Source organism: Lissotriton helveticus, chromosome 7, assembly GCF_964261635.1.
Source record: "Lissotriton helveticus chromosome 7, aLisHel1.1, whole genome shotgun sequence".
Lineage (NCBI taxonomy): Eukaryota > Metazoa > Chordata > Amphibia > Caudata > Salamandridae > Lissotriton > Lissotriton helveticus.
The window spans coordinates 557,146,062-557,160,772 of NC_136068.1; the positions used below are offsets into that span (position 1 = coordinate 557,146,062).

Below are 14,711 nucleotides of genomic sequence, written 5' to 3' on the forward strand. Positions count from 1 at the left end.
TTCTTTCCTCACTTTGCAGAACTAGCCTCCAAGCAAGTCCGTGTGAACGCTGTGTGGTAAGCACGTCTTTGATTAAACCTACTGAAGAAGTATATATATGGAGCATTGCACTCAGAACATTTACAACTTGTCTTCTTTCCTGTTAATGCTCTGCCAGCCCCGGAGTGATCGTTACAGATGTACACAGGCGTGCAGGCTTAACTGAAGAACAGTACACCAAGGTGAGAACCTGACATAATACAGCAATGGCTGGCGGAGAGCTGAGTCTTTAGTGTTTGAGGCATTGCATAATGGATAATTGCTTATATTTACTGATTATTTTTTTATTGAGTTTAGGATTTTAGGGGCACATGCATCAAGGTAGGCTTCTGCGATTCCTTAATTGGTATTATTAAGGAATCACAATCAAGGAATCGCAAAAGCCTATACATGTAGAAATCGCAAAAAAAATAGCGATTTCTAAACATTCCTTAATTGCGACTCGTAAATTGCAAGTCGCAATTAAGGAATACCTCCCCATTCATTCCTATGGGCTTCGAGGCCCATAGGAATGAATGGGAAAGCATTTTCAATTTGCGATTCTCAAATGCATTGCATTAAAGGAATCTCAATTTGCGATTCCTTAAATGCAATTGCAATTTAAGTAACCGCAATTTTGTGATTTCTTGAATTGCGATGTTTGCATTTAGGATGATGCATCCCAAATGCAAAAATACCGGTCACAAAGGGGAAGATTATGAGAATCTGCCCGTTTGCGACCGTTTTTTCCTTTGATGCATGTGGGCCATAGATTATTATGAGCGCCTGGAAACACGCAAACATTGTCTCTGCACACTTGGTAAACGTGGGCTTGTTTTATTAGGAGGTTTGATCACCTGCTATTGAGCAGCCTAGTCTTCCTTCAAGCAACTGGGAGACCATCGTAAAACATTTGGGGCCAGATGTAGGTAAAATCAAATTTGCGAATCCTTAATAGCGAATTTTACTGATTTGCTATTAAGGACTCGCAAAATTGAATGTAGGTAGAAATCGCTAAAATATTAGCGATTTCTTAATATTCCTTAATAACTAATCGCAAATTGAGATTCGCTAATAAGGAATACCTACCCATTCATTCCTATGGGCTAGGAGGCCCATAGGAATGAATGGGAAGATATTTACTATTTGCGATTCGCTATTAAAGAATCACAAATAGCGGGAGCTATTTCAAGGGTGCCAGGTGCAAAAGGACACCCTGTTGCACCCCTGAAATGTGCATGTGTGCACATGTGGCGCATATACATGCCCTAAGGGCATGAATGTGTGCCACATGGCACTTTAAAAAAAAGTGTTTTTTTAAAGAAAATCGATAATTACCACCAGCTTGAACTTGGTGGTAATGAGCGATTCCTTAAGGCTAAAGTGCACTTTCTTTTGTGCTACTTACATTGCATGTAAGGAATCGCAATTACCTATTCCTTAAATGCAAGAGCTAAATAAGGAATCACAATTTTGCGATTCCTTATTTTGCTAGTAGGTTTAAACTCACCTACATTGCTCGTAGCCAAATACCGATCACAAACGATGAAATTCTGCTAATTTCAACGTTAGCGCTCGCTATTTGGCCACCTACATCTGGCCCTTGATGTTCTAAGCTGCTAATGTTATTTTATCTGTTGACCAAAGGGTCTCCATGAATAGCTGGGACATACTGCTCTTTCCTCATGAGATTTATTCTCACTTTTTGGCTACCTATTACTGCCGCCTGTCATGCCTGGCAACTGTATCTTTATAGCATCATGATGGGAGCACTGTGTATGCTAAACCTAAGCAATATGTTTGTTGCTTCATTTTTAATTCCTTGTGAATTTTACTGCTGAAGATGTACTGAAGGTAAGCAGGTGAAGGTGCTCCTGGCATGTATAGTTTTACAGATGTTTAAAGTTGTTTATGAATGTCTTTTGGGGATTCATGGGAAATAAAAACAAAAATTGGCAAACCCAATAGGTCTCAACTATGTGAGAGGTATTGGCTCTGCAATGTCTTTTAGCCATGTTGTACAGCTGCATGGTTGCTGGTCAGCATGGCTAAAGGTTGGTGATGAGGCTTAGAGTGGTGTGGAGTAGAGTGGTGTAGAGTGGAGTGGTGTAGAGTAGCCTAGGAGTTGTGTAGGTTGGAGTGGTGTTGAGTGAAATGGAATGGCATAGAGCAAAGTGGCGAACACTGGAATGGCTTAGAGTGCCGTAGAGTGCATTGTGTGGAGTCGAGTGCTATAGACAGGAATGAAATTGGAAATTGAGTGAATTGGCATATTGTAGAAGGGCTTAGAGTGGCATTGTGTGGAGTGGTGTTGCATAGACTGGAGTGTAATTGAGTAGTGTGCCATAGATTAGATTAGTATAGAGTGCAGTGGCTTAAAGTAAAGTGGTGTGGAGTGGCAAAGAGCAGCGTGGGATTGTGTGCAGAGGCGGGGAGTTGAGTGATGTGGCATAAAGCGGAGTAGAGTGTCTTAGAGTAGTACAGTTGTGGGTGTAAGTAACTAAAGTGTCAGTAGAAAAACACATTGCATGTCAGCAATAATACAGAACCATGTATAAAAAAATAGGGCATTGCAAAAGACGAGGAAGAACACAAGTACTTGGTCCGTGCATCAGAAAGTAGCTAACACTTGAAAGGAAAAGAAGCCTGCAGGAGCTAAGCAGTCAAAAGATTGAAAATGAGAGTGAAAACAAAAATAACCAGTGGTATGCTCTGGGTGGGTTGTAAGCCCACTGAATAGTAAACAATATGTTCGAGGCATATGAGCTGCAGATTGCACACTGTGCATAGATCGCCACCTAGGGCCCGGATGTTTGCAGTTTGTTGTTGTCCTGAAAAGTTCTTTGGAAGTCACGAGATAGGGGACTCCTCCTTTGGACCACATTGCGCATGGGCATCGGTTCCATCCCCAGATTGTTTTTTCCCGCCATGGGGCTCGGATGTGTTTCCTGCGCTCCGGTTTGGAACCGAATTTCCTTCGGCGCGCAATCCTCACCCAGTTCGACGGTATTATTTCAATCGCGCTCCACATCAACACGATTCTTCACCACTTCAAAGTCTTCGATTCCGGTCGTCGATGAAGGCCTTCGGGCCTACCTAGGCCTTACTTTATGGCTCATGGAAAGGACGCCATTCAAAAAGTGTCCTCGATGTGGGTCTAAGTTTCCCCACACCGACCTACATGAAGTGTGCAACCTTTGCCTCTCACCGGAGCACGAGGCCAAACACTGTTCCGCTTGTGCCTCATTCGGCTCCAAGAAGACGACCTGGGACCGACGAGCTCGAAGAACCATGGCTTGCTCGTCAGCTTCGATCCCCGACGACATATTCGAAGAGGGCGTCGACGTGCCAGAATACCAGCACGCCGAAGAAAGTACCAGCTCCTCAGATGCCGAAGACTCCGGCGTCGAGGAAGTCACTCCAGCTCAACGGGTCGTAAGTAATATCGTCGACCCCAACCCTTCCTCGACACCCTCAAAAAAGACTTCGGGCACACCCTCACCTTCGGGCCCGGGTGCACACCGAGAGACAGCTTCCCACTCCCCGCCTTCGGGCCTGGCAAAGAAGCCCACTAAGCCTTCAGGCGGCTCGGGCTCGAGCCAGCCTATCCCCGTTGCCGATCCTATACCGACACCGAAGAAAGAGCCATCTTCCTCAACCACGGCGACCATTGCTCCGACACCTAAGCACACAGCGCCGAAGACTGGCAGCGGCTCATCGATGCGGAAACCGCACTCGGAGCAGAGTAAAAAACCGCCTAAAGCTCAAGAACACGCTTCGGAACCGAAAAAACACCCGGAACCGAAGAAACAGGTTCCGGTAAAGGACATTTCAAAAGGGCACACTTCTAAACCAAAAGATTCGAAACCAGCTACCGACTCGGTGCTGACAAAACCTAAGGAGCCGAAAATCTCGACACCGAAGGATCTGCCTTATTCAGAGGAACTTTTCGCACCTGATCCTAACCAAAAAACTCTTGTAAACGATCCTAAGACTGGTCAATTGACTCTCACCTCCAAGAAGAGACCACTTGAGGCACCAGCTCCTCCTCTTCCTCCAAAGAAGAGAGACATTGCAACCTCTCCATTAAGGGTCCCTTCTCCACCACCTTCCATACTGTTCCTCCTCCTACACCTCCTCTACCTCACCATTCACCTACACCATCCCCTAATCCAGACGATGATGTAGACACAGAGTCTGATGACACAGGTGGGGGTGCACATAACACAGCAGGGACCAATGGCCCCCCCTCAGTCACCTAATCCACGGGATGATTACAACACCCCTGATGTACTTTATGTCCCACAAGACGATATATACCCTTCTAGTCCTTCCCCACCAGAGGGCACTATAGGTTTTAACTTACTAGTCCAAAGAGCTGCCCAATATCATGCGGTGGACTTACACACTGATGCAGTGGAGGAAGATTTCCTACTAGACACTTTTGATAACACCCAAAGGTCTACTGCCATTTTGCCAATGCTTAAGGGTGTCATCAAGCATGCAACAGAGGTTTTTAAGGATCCTGTCATGGCTAGGGTCCTCAATCCTCGCATTGAGCAAAAATGTAAAGCTGCCCCTACAGATCCAGTCTATATTAAAGGTCCAGCACCATACTCCTTATTAGTGTCTAATGCACGTTAACGTGCTAATTCTCAGACGTCAGGTGAGACTTTACCACCAGACAAAGAATCTTAGCTACTTGACGCCTCCGGTAAAAGAACAGCGTCACAAGCAGCTAACATCTGGCGCATTGCCAGCACCCAAGCGTTGTTGGCCAGATATGACAGGGCACATTATGATGAACTAGAGTCCATAATGCAGCATCTACCAGACAAATACAAAAATAGGGCCAAAGAACTTATACAGGAAGGTAAAAATATTACTAATACTTCCATTTGTTGTGCCCTAGATGCTGCAGATACCGCCTCAAGGGCAATCAATACCAGTACCCTTCTACGAAGACATGCTTGGCTACGTATTTCAGGTTTTAAACCTGAAGTACAAAACTCCATCCTTAATCAGCTATTTGATGAGACACATTTATTTGACCCAAATGGTGATGTGTCTTTAGAAAAGATGAAAAAAGACACTGATACAGCAAAATCTATGGTAGCCTTGCAGCAGCAAGCTCCCAGACGTTCTTTTCATCGCTCATCATACAGAGGCAACATTAGAGGCTACTCCTCAGAAAGTCCCTCCACTTCTTACAAAACCCCTAGCCAATCCACATTCACTAAGGGTTACCAGAGAGGGGGTTACAGGGGTAACAACAACAAAGACAGAGGCAAAACCAACAACTCCCGCTCTGCCTCTACCCCTAACCAATGACTTTCCTCCCCCCCAACATTCCACTCCTGTGGGGGGAAGACTGCAACAATTCCTCCTGCCTGGACCAACATCACATCAGACAGGTGGGTGCGACAAATTATTCAGTCAGGTTACTGTCTAGAACTAACATCTACCCCCCGCAAACATACCACCCAAACAGCGTCTAATGTCACAAGAACATCTATCGCTGTTAAAGCAAGAAGTAGAATCTCTGCTACAAAAAAGTGCAATAGAACCAGTTCCTCTGCACCAACAAAACAGGGGGGTTTACTCTCTATATTTTCTAATTCCAAAAAGGACAGCTCTCTAAGGCCTATTCTAGACCTCAGCCCGCTAAACATATACATACAGTCAGACCATTTTCACATGGTCACACTCCAACAAGTCCTTCCTCTCCTGTCACAAAATGACTTCCTTGCTACTTTAGATCTCAAGGACGCATACTTCCACATTCCCATTCACAAGGCTCACAGGAAGTATCTCAGATTTGTAATAGACGGGCAACACTATCAATTTAAAGTATTCCCATTCGGAGTCACAACAGCACCAAGAGTATTCACCAAGTGCTTAGCATTAGTGGCAGCGCATTTACGAAGACAGCACATCCATGTCTTCCCGTACCTCGATGACTGGCTCTAAAAGCCAGCTCATACAACCATTGCATGCAACACACTCATGCCACGATACAACTGCTCCACAACTTGGGGTTCACAATAAACTACGCCAAGTCTCATCTGCAACCATCCAAAGTACAACAGTACCTCTGTGCCACAATAAACACCTCAACAGCGCTAGCTTATCGCACTCCAGCAAGGATAGCCAGCATGCAAACTCTTCTAAAAAAGTTTCAGCTACAACACTCCCTTCCAGCACGAGTGTTCATGCAACTCCTAGGGATGATGGCCTCTTGCATTTTCATAGTGCCCCATGCAAGACTTCAATTGCATCCGCTACAAGAATGCTTATCACGTCAATGGAACCAGGCTCAAGGCCAATTGACAGACCTAGTGTTGGTAGACGGTCAGACTCATCGCTCTCTGCAGTGGTGCAACACCAAAAACCTTTCCAAGGGACAACCGTTCCTAGAGCCAGTTCCTCAGATAATCTTAGCTGTGGATGCATCGCTCTCCAGCTGGGGAGCCCACCTACTGCAACACACCATGCAAGGCAGGTGGACATCGCAACAAAAGTTACTCCACATCAGTCATCTGGAGTTACTAGCAATATTCCTAGCACTAAAAGCTTTCCAAAAGCGAGTATCAAACAAACCTGTGTTAGTCCGCACAGACAACATGACAGCCTTGTATTACATACAGAAGCAAGGAGGCACACACTCCATACAGCTCTCTCAACTAGCACAGGACATATGGCGGTGGGCTATACCTCAAAACATAAAAACATAATCCTTCCAGCCAGCATGTTCCAGGAGTACAAAATACCATAGCGGATCTGTTAAGTCGTCAAACACAACAGACCTACGAGTGGGAACTTCATATGCAAGTTCTTCAGCCATTCTTTCAGATGTGGGGACAACCCCAGATAGACCTATTTGCCACCCACGAAAACGTCAAATGCCCAAGCTTCGCCGCCAGATATCCACACCCACTGTCCAAAGGCAATGCGATCTGGATGAACTGGTCAAACAGATTTGCGTACGCTTTTCCACCTCTACCACTCATGCCACTAGTAGTAAGCAAACTACAGCAGCATTCTCTGACCCACATCCTAGTTGCTCCAACGTGGGCCAGACAGCCGTGGTACACCACACTGCTACAACTGTCTGTAGTACGACACCAAAAACTGCACCTGTCTCCACACCTCTTAACACAGAACCGTGGAGAGATCAGACACCCGGACCCAGCTCAGCTCAACCTTGCGATCTGGCTCCTGAAATCCTAGAATTTGAATATCTGGACCTTCCTCCAGACTGCATGAATGTCATAAAAGAAGCTAGACGTCCAACCACTAGGGCATGTTATGCACCCACGTGGAAACGATTTGTAATATATTGTCACAACAACAATATTAATTCTTTAGATGTGTCTATTCAACACATCATAGGATACTTACTGCATCTCCAAAGATGTAACTTAGCCTATACGTCTATTAGACTACATCTGCTGCAATAGCAGCATATCTGCAAAACAGACAACATCTATCTCTATTCAGAGTGCCTGCCATTAAAGCCTTTATGGAAGGCCTTAAAAGAATAATTCCTCCCAGAGTACCACCTTCACCTGTATGGAATTTAAACGTTGTTCTCACACGGTTAATGGGACCTCCCTTCGAACCCTTACACAAATGTGAACTACAATTTTTAACGTGGAAGGTTGCGTTCCTAGTGGCTATTCCTTCTCTGCGGAGAGTTAGTGAACTACAAGCACTAACCATTCAAGAACCCTTCTTGCAAATGCATCACCATAAGGTAGTTCTGCGTACTAATCCAAAATTCTTGAGTCATTTCTCCCTTCCATCTCAATCAATCTGTGGAACTGCCCGTTTTCTTCTCGCAACCACAGACACTACCAGAAAGAGCTCTTCACACATTAGATGTCAAAAGAGCATTGCTATACTGCATAGAGAGGACACAATCCTTTTGTAAGACAAAACAACTTTTTGTGTCTCTCACCACCACACAAAGGTAATCCCATTTCAAAATCTGGGATAGCTAGATGGATTGTCAAATGCATACAGATTTGTTACCACAAAGCTAAACATACGTTATCTGTTCCTCCTAAAGCCCACTCTACAAGAAAAATAGGGGCTTCCTTGGCATTTTTAGGGATCATTCCCCTAGATGACATCTGCAGAGCAGCTACATGGTCTACACCGCACACAGTCACAAAACACTATTGTGTAGATGTGCAAACCAAACAACAAGCTAATGTGGGCCAGGCTGTTCTCAAAACATTATTCCAAACTACTGCAACAGATAGGGGTGGTCGCCGCTAAGAGTGGGTACTGCTATACAATCTATGCACAGTGTGCAATCTGCAGCTCATATGCCTCGAACGGAAAATACTACTTACCAGTTTGCATCTGTTCTTGGCATGTTGAGCTGCAGAGTTGCACACGCCCACCCGCCTCCCCGGCTACCCTTGTCTGTTCCATTATTATCTTAATTAGATACAAATTACATGGGAATCCTTCCTTTTTCTTGCAAAGCTCCATAATTTTCCTAATGGCGAAAAACAATCTGGGGATGGAGCCGATGCCCATGCGCAATGTGGTCCAAAGGAGGAGTCACCTATCTCGTGACTTCCAAAGAACTTTTCAGGACAACAACAAACTGCAAACATCCGGGCCCAACACTAGGTGGCAATCTATGCACAGTGTGCAACTCTGCAGTTCTACATGCCAAGAACAGATGCATACTGGTAAGTAGCATTTTTCTTCTTGCTACACAGTGCATGCCCTGTGTAGGTGTGACCTAAAAACAGTCATTTGCTTTCATGAAGTTTTGTAGCAACTAGTTGCATATGGCAGATTGTAATGCCTTTATGCTCTTTCATTATTGTTTACTTTCTTGTTAAACAAAAAAATGAACATCAGCATAATAGCACATGGCCATTCTTATGACACCCTGAGATCCTAAGCAGACTCATATTCATTGGCCTCCGTATTCACTGGCTGCCACAGTCAGGACTACGTTGAGTGCTGTTCATACTTCATAAGCCATCGCCATGCAGGGTGGGGACACTAAGTCAAGTATATCCTCCTGTTTACTTTCTTATTTGTCCCTGCATTCCTTTCTCACTATCATCCCATCTATGGTCATGCCGTATCCCTGCGGTTGTCCTCTTTCACCAGTTTTGATTGAGGCTGTGCTAGTTATTGGCTGTGTTCGAAATGTGGCATAATCCTCCTGCGATTCCACTCTTTGGAATTCCCTGTGACTTTTTCATTATTCTCTCAATCACTCAGTTATCCTACTTGTAGCTTCTGATTTGCTAATGCCTAAAATTGTCATTTTTTTCCCTCACTTCACTGTGTTTTTTTACCTTTCAGTTTTTGGAAAGGACCAAGGAGACCCATGCTCTTGGAAGACCTGGAACAGTTGAGGAAGTTGCCCAAGCCATCGCATTCCTTGCATCGGATGCTGCATCAAATATAACCGGTGTCACTTTACCAGTGGATGGTGGGCGACATGCCATGTGTCCACGGTGATGAGTGTTGAAAGCTACATACCAGTTGTGTTTATGTGCAAAAGTCAGAAAGTAATAAAACATCAAATGTAGATAAAATACTTGAAAATATTTTGGACACAATGAACGATAGGGGATTTTTTTGCTTTGGGTTATCTGTAATTATTCCAGATTCTGTCAGTGGTTGTGGTGGAGACTGGATCTCTACTCTGTAAAAGAGAGGTGGATGGTCCTAGTGTCTAGGTTTCTTGCTTTGGAACCTGGAGACTTGAGCAAACATTGTGGTTCTGGACACATGAAATTGAAAGTGTGTAATGTTGATATTTCTGCGGCAGGGTCTGATTTATCCCCAATTTCCTCCACTACTGATCTGTGTAACCATTCTGCACCCTATGAACTAATAGATCTGAAGGTCATATATACCGCTGTTACTGTGTACAATGTTTTCCATAGATATGCTTCACTTGCAGATAAATAAAAAATTATTTTTAAGCCATTTATTGCTGTCTGTGCATAATAATGGGAGTGGTATTGCGAAGCAGCTTTTTTATGACTGCATATACAGTGTAGAGCAAACCATCAGTCTGCATCTGTTTCTACTCTTTCGTCTCTATTTACAGCTTCTTTTTATTTTCAAGTTTAGTTTTCTCTGTCAAAAGTTTTGCAGAGATAGAATAGCAATATTTGACAAGATGTTTTTTTTCACAAGATGTCTTTTTGTCAGCCTCTTTATAGATGTTTTGAATAAACGGATTTCCATGCACTCCTATATATACACATGTGTTGGATTAGTCCCTCTCTGCAGGGTCGTCCCCAAGCTTTTTGCCTTCACCCCTCCTGTTTTCTGAAATTCTTTTGTTGTCATTAGGACTCTCGGCACTTTAATGCTGCTAATCAGTGCTAAACTGCTTCTGCTCTTTCCCTAATGGTAAAATTGGCATACACCTGATTGGCACATTTAATTTTCTTGCAAGACCCTAGTATATGCTACTACATGTACCAAGGGCCTGTAAATTAAATACTAGTAGTGAGCCTGCAGTACTCGTACCACCCACTAAACTAGCACTTTAAAACCTGTCTCAGGATTGCATTACAGCATGTAGTGCAGTTTTAAACTACCATTCCGACCTGGCAAACACATACATCAATCTAGTCATAGTCAGCCAAGTCTGCTCAAAGTTACAACAAACATATCAAAAACAATCTATGTAGTAGAGAGCCTCAGGTGTTGGCCTTATTCCAATATACACATATGTTGAGCCTGATCAGGAGCATCTGGAAGAGTTTCTATAGGAAAGTGAAAAACCTTATTAGGTGGTGGAACATGAACAAGACAGAAATACATTGTGTACTACATATCATTTTCTGCTATAATTCCCCCAAGTGCCAAATCCAGATTGCAGAGAAGATATTCCCTTTGTATGAGATACTAATAGGATATCTTCCTCTGGTTTGTTATCATCTCTAAGTTTGACATTTTAGTCAACCAAGATTTGATTTTTAGTCATAGGGTTAACTTTTAATTGTTAAAAAGTTGCTTTTCAGGTGCCATCATGAGGCAAGCTCATTAAGGTAATCATCTGAGGGTTCATCTTGATGCCTGACCATATAACTGTGAACATATTTCAGAAACTCCAGTTCATTTGTCTTTTGCTAAAATACAAATTGCAAGCATGCTGGTTACATTGGCCATAGGTTTATGTCATTCCTCACAATTGCAGTTTTGCCGAAAACAGGATTTTATAATTTTCTCGAGACTCTAGTGGTCTTGCATTATATAAGAGATAAAGTACACACTTTCGTACATTACCAGGCTGTTGCAAGTCACCAAGGACTTATGTTACCATATAGAGAAACAAGACCGAGTTCCTTTACAAGGTAATGTCACTGAAGTGACTTACATCTCCCTAAAATGCATGGCAGGTGGTATTTTATTCCTTATAATATATGATCACACACTTGCCCTTCCCCCAAACCACTTAAATCCTTGGTGTCTTTCAATTTCATATGGAAGAGATATTATAGTTGCAGATGTGAAGGATAAAAGCAAAATCTACTGTGAAATTAAACACATAAAAAGCATTTTTTGTTTAAAAAGATATAAGAATCTGTGTAATGTAAGTCAGATTAAAAACTGATAGGCACACAATGTGTAGATAAAGGCAGATATTTTCGATTTTTCTGCAGTGAACTTTGTTGTGCAAAAAATAGCTTGATCCCATAAATATTTTTGTTTTTGCTCTTTGAAGTTCGTTCTAGAAAAAATATCAGAATCATGCAATGCCGGTTTTAGTTTTTGCTGCTTTTTATAAATACAACTGTAATGATGCTCTGTGACCTGCCGTTCACCTTGGCTGCTGACTGTGAAAGCAACATTATGACATCACGACTGAGCTCTTATAGCTTATTACGGTTGAAAAGCTTCGTCATTTCATTTTTAAAGATGACGAAAGTTGTTACAAGTCACCTGTAATAAGGAAGGTAGAGACAGGCTTATATGCAGCAATGACATGTGTGTTATAATCCACTATATCATATGGGCATGTTGGAACGATGCTTATTCTCAAATCAAAAAGCAATCTGTTTTTTCTTGCCAAGTGTGGCTTTATGGAGGCCGTGTAGATTTTTGGTAAACCTCTATGAGAAATCAATGAAACGAGTTATCTATTGCATGAATAAATTGATAATGGTTTGCCTGAATTGTGCAATTCAAATCTAGACAAGTTGCATCTTTGTGCACTGGAAAATATGGCCTAAAGTGCCAGGTGAACTGTGTAATGTGGAGATCTGTGCCTTCATGGCCTCGTTTCCAAGAGCAAGAGACTTCTTAAAAGATCACAGTGGTGATGATTCTGTGGGCCTTAGTAACTCAGGCCGGCATAGATCGACCAGAGGAACACGTAATTTAAGCACAGATTTTAGCCCTTGCAGGGGGTCAGTTTAGATTTCAGATTAAGATAGCAGGCCAGTTTAATAGATTCTGAATGTTTTTGGCAATTTAATCTCCGGATAGGGTAATCGCTGTGGGTTTATCCAGAGTAACCAGTGATTGCCAGGATGGCCCTCCTTGTGAGAGGATCTTAAGACATTCTTGAAGTTAGACTTTGAATACAGTGATATTCAAAGGCTGGGCAGGGGCGATGGATAAAGATGAGTGTTGGAAAAAGCATGGTTCTTTTAATTGGAAGTGCCAAAATGCCAGATTCTGTAGTCGGGCAAAAGGAAGTGGTTTGCTCTTGAAGCTGCTGGAATTGTAACCTTGATTCATTTGTATGATGATGCAGGAGCTACGTTTGGAGGCGAAGCACAGTTTCAGTTTGGATAGATTCCGGCGATGTGAGTCTCCTTATGGCATAGAGAATCCTATGGCGCCCCGAATCAGCCAATAAGTCTTGGATTAATTTGGTAATGCATACAGTCAATGTAAGTGCATTAAATCCAGACAAAGAAATGAAAGGTGGTCTCTACTGAAGGCTACAAACCGTTATAGGACTGTAAGGCCAAGTACAGAATAGTTGTCCTCCGACAACAAAATAAAGTTTCAATCATAGATTTTAGGCATGCGCTATGAATCATGAAAGCAATGTGAAATATAAGATATGATTCATAAGTCATAAAACCCCTACTTTACTTAAAGGGATAGTCAGGTGTCGAATGCTTTAGCACAGCACAGACAACATATAACATACAGAGATCACGCCCCATCATCACTTACAGGTTCTTCAGCAAATGGATACATTGTACTAGCGGAAAACATCCAGAGGTCAGTTGAGGCGCTAAAGCGGCCTGTCTGATTCTCTAAGGAAGCGCTGTCTCAACCATATGCCCTCTAAGGCACGTCCCTAACGTTATATCGGGAAAATGTTTTCCAAAGAGCTCCCTTCTAACAATCATTTTCATCACTAAGGGATCATTATATGATAGTAAGGTTATGCTTGCCTCATCATGCACTGGTATGAAGATAGTGTCACTGGTATGTCGACATTGCCCATTACCTAGTCTTGAGAGGCGTTTCTTCCTCCTCCCAAAAGCATGGGAAGGTTTAGCCTAATGCATCATTTTCATAGTACCTTCCTAGTAGGGGTTCATTACATCCATAAATCAAATTAACCTATTTAAAGATGTTATAAAAAAAGACTAGTTTTCTACCAAACACATTTTTACGAAATGAGAAAAATAAAATAATCCTCAGCCCAGACCAATGAGTAGGAGTCTTTCTTCACTTTTTATTCTTACCCTTGGCCCCGTATTTCCACATGAGGGCGGGGGTTACTGTTTTTTTGTGGTGTGCCTCAGAAACAGACACAGATTTGGTCGCTACGTAAAGTCTTTCTTTTAATCTGAATTTTTTTTCTGATTTCCCTGTGTTTTTTGTGATTTGTTTTATTTATGCCTGGGCCCAGCAGATGATTTTGTTGCACAATGTGTTCTCCCAGGTATCCCCTTTCCTCTTCTGAGCAGGTTCAAGGTGTATCTTTGGTGGAAGGTTTGCAGGCTGGTGAGTGCCCTGCTGAGTTAGTGTTAATCTGTCTTCATTTTCTGCCACTTTGAGGACGTGCTGAGCAGGGTTAGGTGTTTTTGAATGCCATCTGACTGACTTGGATTGTAACCCCGCCAGGGAAGGGCAGGAATGCGAACGGTTTGGTCTGGTCTTTTGATAGTGGATGCTAATGGTTCAGTCATAACTTGCTGCCTTGCAATCTGTTTAAACAAAAGTCCAGTTGAGCATACTCTGCCTTGTGTATTTTGTTACCTGATGATACACAAAGTGTGCAGAGAAGTGGCATTATCTGGAACCTTATTTAGATGTTAAAAAGCCCCTCTTCACTCTCTAGAAGAGAGTCTCAAAGCATGATTAGTGGTGCTGTGGCTACTGCTCTCTAGGAGATGGAATCTCATTCAAAACACAGCAGAATTGAAGAAAAGAACCTTAAGAACCCCATGGATCCTTTACCTAAGGGGACATTTGTCTGTCCTCTAAGGATATGTTCAGCCAGTACTAGAGGAATTCCTCTGGTGCCTTGCCCTTCCACAAGTCTGTGTGGGCTGTTTTAAGTAAAAAAAAGGAACAATGGAGAGTGCTCTCTTTTTCCCCACTTCCTTCTTAAGGAGAATTTGTATTGGTTTAACGCAGAATTTTCTCCATCCGCAAAGCAAATTCTCTTCAAGAAAGCTTGATGGGGGGGCTCTTCCATTGCTTCAGGCCTCGCACAAGTA

The 14,711-nt window shown here is 42.9% G+C and overlaps 1 protein-coding gene across 1 annotated transcript in view; it reads left to right on the forward strand.

Annotated features, from left to right (window-relative positions):
- Positions 1-9,986, forward strand: part of LOC144766887 (3-oxoacyl-[acyl-carrier-protein] reductase FabG-like) — a 164,669-nt gene extending 154,683 nt beyond the window's left edge. Inside the window, exons 6-8 of the mRNA XM_078650593.1 lie at positions 20-56; positions 158-221; positions 9,358-9,986. Of these exons, the coding sequence (XP_078506719.1) occupies positions 20-56; positions 158-221; positions 9,358-9,516 (260 nt within the window). The 3' untranslated portion in view covers positions 9,517-9,986. The remainder of the gene's footprint in view (positions 1-19; positions 57-157; positions 222-9,357) is intronic.
- Positions 9,987-14,711: the final 4,725 nt, after the last annotated feature.